General features: G+C 34.7%; 1 protein-coding gene across 1 annotated transcript in view; it reads left to right on the forward strand.

Annotated features, from left to right (window-relative positions):
* LOC115245504 (ABC transporter G family member 22) overlaps positions 1 to 5,654 on the forward strand; it is a 194,570-nt gene that overhangs the window by 170,371 nt on the left and 18,545 nt on the right. The window contains exon 3 of the mRNA XM_029823866.1: positions 5,421 to 5,581. Within this exon, the coding sequence (XP_029679726.1) occupies positions 5,421 to 5,581 (161 nt within the window). The remainder of the gene's footprint in view (positions 1 to 5,420; positions 5,582 to 5,654) is intronic.

Below are 5,654 nucleotides of genomic sequence, written 5' to 3' on the forward strand. Positions count from 1 at the left end.
CGTGTCCAATCGAGCGGTGTCCAATCGTTACACCCGCCTATCACGTGCCCCCAAAAAAATCTGCAATAATTTTCGACTTCCTAAAACCCCTGAAAGCTTAAAGTTTTCTCTACAAAATCATTTTTCTTAAATGTTTCTAAAGTTTTTTGTTACTGAGTTATCGCGGATTAAATAAAAAATAAATAAAAATGTGTAGAATAACAAAAACAAATTTATTTTTTATGTTTTTTTGTACGTTTACCCTGCATTTAAAAAAAGATTTACCAAATAGCTATGAGAGATTTTTTTCATGTTGGTCACTATGGTTTTATGAAGCAAAACAAAAATTTGTGAAATTGCTTAATTTTAGCGATAAAAAAAGAAGAAATGAAAAATATAGTTCAATTAACGATAAAAATATTGCTTTTTAGTGCACTGATAGTACATTACCTTTATTAAGTGTCAACGAAAAAATTTTTTTATTTTTTTTTACCAACATTTGAAAAAATCTGACCTCCTTATGATACGCTTTGGATAATGCCAGCGGTATTTTTTATTATTATTTATATAAGTATATGTATGTATATATTAAATGTGAATGATTTGCAAGAGAGTGACAAAATATTTTATAATTTATAGAAGATTGTGTTGCAGAGTCATCAATTATGAGAATTTCATCAAAATGTTGAAATGATCATCATAAAAGTATATTTTAATTTTGATAACTTATAAGTAAACTTCGGATTATATGCATGGAAAATTTAGAAAATATGCGCATATATATGCACGGATTTTTGGAAACTCTTAATTTGCATTACATACTGTAATTTTATCTCGTCCTTGCGTATATGTATATATATTCTAGAAAGATATATATATTATAAGAGTACTAATAATAAGTCCGTATTATCAATGTGATTAGGTATATAGATACTTATGTTAAAGTTTGAAGACCTTCATGAGCATTCTAGCATTCTAGCATACATGAAGTTTCTGACAAAAATATAAAGTGATATTTTTGCGAAAAATCTGTTGAAATCTTTAATTTATCGTTGCACGATTTATAAAAATCGTCGATATAATTTGCATTTTGGTATATATTTCATCGATTTTATAGTTAGCATCTGACGAGGATGCTTTTTAAATCACACATAAGGTCGCGCAGATTCAGTTATTAATTACGCGTGTATCTCCACATCAGTTCAACGAACTCTGGAAGGATTAATTCGGTAAATTCAACTTCCTTCGACGAGACTTAACCCGGGAGACCTCAACTTGACATTGAAATAATGAACCAAGAAAGTAATAAATTAAATATTACGGGATGAGACACACTTACAAGGAAACATTCAAACTGCTCTTGACCAATATTTAAAGAACTTAAAATATAATTGATGAAATATCATCCAAACAAAAGAAATAAGAAATATAAAAAAAAAAATGTCGCGGAAGCAAAAGACTTTAATGGTATTATAAAAAAATGTTTTATATTTATTTAAATATTTTTAAAAAGCAAAACTTTTCTAAAATAATTTGCATTTTTTTTTTTTTTAGAGACTAGAATAAATTGTTTGCAATATAAATTATATTCGAGAATATCAAATTCGAATCAGATGTATTTCCAAAAAGAGATATATGTAACTGTAAGCACACACACAGACCTTTATGCAACTGCATTGGAAGTTCGTAAATCCGGGAGGGACGACGGTGTCACGGATGCGCGTTTTCGTAATAAACATGTGACACGTTTTCGCGCATGCGAAAGCGGAAAAGGCGCGCGATAGCGCGAAAAAAGCCGGCGCGCCGGGTCGACGAACTTGCGTAGGATTAATTTGGCATGCGTTCGTAACTTCCTTCAACGAGACTTAACCCCTCGCGATCCCCGCGACTTGACACTCGAGCGAGATATAAGAGTGCCTGGAAATGAGATCGCGGCGGTTAAAAAGAAGCAAGCGCGCGCGCTCGCGCGCGCCTTGTCTGGCGGTGCGCGTGTCGGCCGCTCGGACGAAATCCAGAATTAAACTTCGCGGACCCGAAGTGGCGAAATTAATTCACGCAATCATTCGCGCGTGATTGAACCTTCACGGCGGCCCCCTCGATTCAGATACGCGCGATCGCCATAATGGCGGATCGCATGCGCGTTCGCGCGTTTCGAGATTACATCCCCGACGGGGATGGCTTGACACAGAGATCCATCGATTTCATGCTCTCATGCGATCCCGCGGGGGATAATTACATCTTTTTCCCTCTCGCGAAAATATCTGTGACACTGAATAAACTGCGCGTTATTACGTCGAGGTCGACGGGGTGCCTCCGACAGAGAATAGAACGAGGGCGATAAATATCATTCAAACGAACGAAAAATTCTCCTTTTTTTTCCCTTTATTTTACCTAACCCCGTCGAGAGAGCCTCATGCTTTGTTTCTTTTTATCCTCTTTTTCACTTCTCCCGCGCTTTCATCACTTCTCTTCGTGTCTGTCTTTCTATACTGAATGTTAAACGCCGTCATACTGTCGCAGGCTGAAAAATGAGAAGAGACGGCGGTGCACTTGTTTGGATGCTGTTATTACTATCGTAAAATCTTTCTACGTAAAACATGCAGCAATATAATATATGAATATTAAATAATATCTGCGAGAAGTATATATATTGTTAGATTTATGAAAAATGTATAAACTACTCTCGCGTATAATTTATATATTAGAGTATCATGAAGTTAAAATATAAAATATAATTATTTTCCGCTAAAAAGAAAATAGCTCCGAGTTGTCTGTAGCATCCAAAATTAAAAGACCGACGACAGTTTTGAAATTATATACACATATTCTTATAATGAAATACTGTCTCACGTATTATTCTTTTAGAGTTACAGTTGAAAATTTAATATAAAAAAGTAAGAGGACGTATTACAATCCCCCCCAAAAAAATAAAGATACTTCAAGAGAAAAATTATTCTTTCAGACACTTTATACTAATACTGTCATAATAAAACTCTTTTCATCTTATATATTGTAAGTGAAAATGAAATCTTTTCATAATGGCTCTCGCATATGGAGACTTTTTTTTCATCAAGAACAACTTATTGAGAAAATATGACTCTTAAAGCCTTAATGATATTAAATTTTTATTTTTGCAATCTATTACAGTAATACAGTGCCATTTTTTTGACCGAGTATTTAGCTCGGGGAATCTTTCGTCTCGGAACAGCCAAACGTCTCGTTTTCTCTATCTCTCGTTCTTTTTCTTCTCGTTCCCCTTTCTGCTGCTCTTTCCTCCCTCTGGATACCGTCATGCAACGAACGGCAGGTTCAACGAACCCGAGATGACGTGACACCACCATGTCGGGAATTTATTATCCGAGTCCGTTGTCCAACGACCCTCGCCTTTTTTTTCGCGTGCATCGCGATTTGAGCGCGTTCTTGGCTTAGTTTCTTCCCGATTTCACTAGCGCGCCGTCATCATGCGGTCACGGATGTGTGTATGTGACGTCCCCGGCATGCCGTCGATTTTTTGCGATGGACGTTTGTCACGCATGATTCTTGTATCGCCACGACCGAGCGAGTGCATGCTTTACGCAAGTGTTTTATCGTTACGAGTTCGTTACCATTATCTCTGTAGGAGGAATAAAAAAAAATCATGGATACTATATAAATAACATTTTAGTCATGAGAAACAGATGAAGAGATGACGCAATTTCGTAAAAGCACCTGATATTTTGTATACATCGATATTTTATAAAAATACAGGAAGAATATTGGAATATTATTGTGTTTTATTTGCCATTACATGATAACTCTTATATTGTGCTATCTTTTCGTAAATTATTTCTGTTTCAAGTTCTTTGAAAAGTTACAGCTATATTTTTAATTAAAATTTGATAAATTGTTTTTATTTCGTAGAAGATTTGCACCTGTTACTAAATACTTATGTAAGAATTGTGACTTATGTAGTTACAATTTTTCAACAATTCTTATATTTCATATATACTAATAAAATCACTAATAAAAATCACATATACTAATTTATATATCGATACTTTATATGTAGATATCTTCGATATTTAGGCTGTTTTTATTTTTAACGAAAATTGGTGAACCAGCATTGCCATCATAATTAGTAAGAATTAATATTGAATTAATTAAATCGCTAAAATGGATATTTCTTATTTTGAGATTAAACTTTTAATAATGAAGATTTCTATTTTTCTTATATAAATCGATTATTAAATGGGACAGATTCTGTTTATAAAACTTTATGTTACTATTTTCTGTACATCTCTTCACGAGAACAATTTTTTTTTCGATTTTTTCACAATCTCCACAGGATTATATCTTATTCGGAAAATATCTTCATTTTTTATAGAGTTTTTATTTGCAACTTTATTGCAATTTTCAAATGCCAGTTGTAATAAATATTATTAGAAATTATAGTTTTTTCTAATATTATGTTTAAAAAAAAAAAAACACGAAATCCTAGAAAAGTAATATGTCATACTATCAATGGTATAGATCAAGGATATAATCGCCAAATATAAAATATAACATGTAATTAATGTCATGCTAAGAAGATAAGGCGAACAGAATTTTGGACGGATCGTGATTCTTGGGGAATAAAGAAGGACAGGTGAGACAAAGGAGAAAGATTCTCCAGCAGTGTCGCACGAGTTTCTTCGCCACTGCAAAATGCCATTTCTCGGCGTAACGCACGCCAGGCTTAATTGGCGTCGCGGAATAACTCCCATGAGACGTCATTGTTATTATGAAGCTTGCTCTTCGCGCGATTCGTGCTCGTGTGACTCAAGTGAACGCCTGCCCAGAACCCACGTCACTTTGCTTTAACGACGCCACACGGATCCCACGATTGAGTAGACTATATAGACGACCGAAATTCGTCTACCCAAATGCGCTAAAGTGAACTTTTATGGGATATTTGCGAATGCTTCGCGGAACGTTAAATTAGGGTTAATCTCGTTAGCGCCATATCTCCGATAAAAACGTCGCGACGTACAACACACTTTTTTTTTTTTTACGAACGTCGTGCGGTAGAGCTATATAGATCTGGAGAATATAATTAACACATTTAGCGCCGACGATAATTCTGTAGTTTCGCTTGCAGAGTCTGTGCTAATGGTTTGCTGCAACCACGCGAAAAGCGAGAGACGAAAGCGGCCAATAGCGAATACGTATAAGTTTTGAAATTTTATTGCAGTCACGTAAAAAATTATGTGAGAATATATTTGAAGAAATTTAAATTTAAATCATTGTTTTACATTACATTAAAGATACGATTATTTAGAAAAGAATTTTTTTTCAGATATTTATATAGATATATAAATTATTTTATTTCTTTTACGTAAAGAGTTTTATATTGGAAAATGTAGGGCGGAAAGATTAACAGAGAAATTCTCTTTTCTGAAAATACGACATTTTAATGTTTGCAGAGTGGAAAGCTCAGCGTTGCAGTTGGTGTGCCCGCTGGATTCTCGTCCGGTGCAGCTAATCTTCCGAGGATTGCAGGTGGTCAAGGAGAAGCGAGTGCTCCTTCGAGATGTTTCGGGAGTCGTCAAGCCAGGCGAATTATTGGCCGTTATGGGCCCTTCAGGTATGTAGTCATCTCTCTTGTATTAATTGATTTCACACATTAAATCTCGCGACGCGCATAACATCAACTATAT

This window comes from Formica exsecta, unplaced genomic scaffold (genome assembly GCF_003651465.1).
Source record: "Formica exsecta isolate Colony F162 unplaced genomic scaffold, ASM365146v1 scaffold98, whole genome shotgun sequence".
NCBI classification, from domain to species: domain Eukaryota; kingdom Metazoa; phylum Arthropoda; class Insecta; order Hymenoptera; family Formicidae; genus Formica; species Formica exsecta.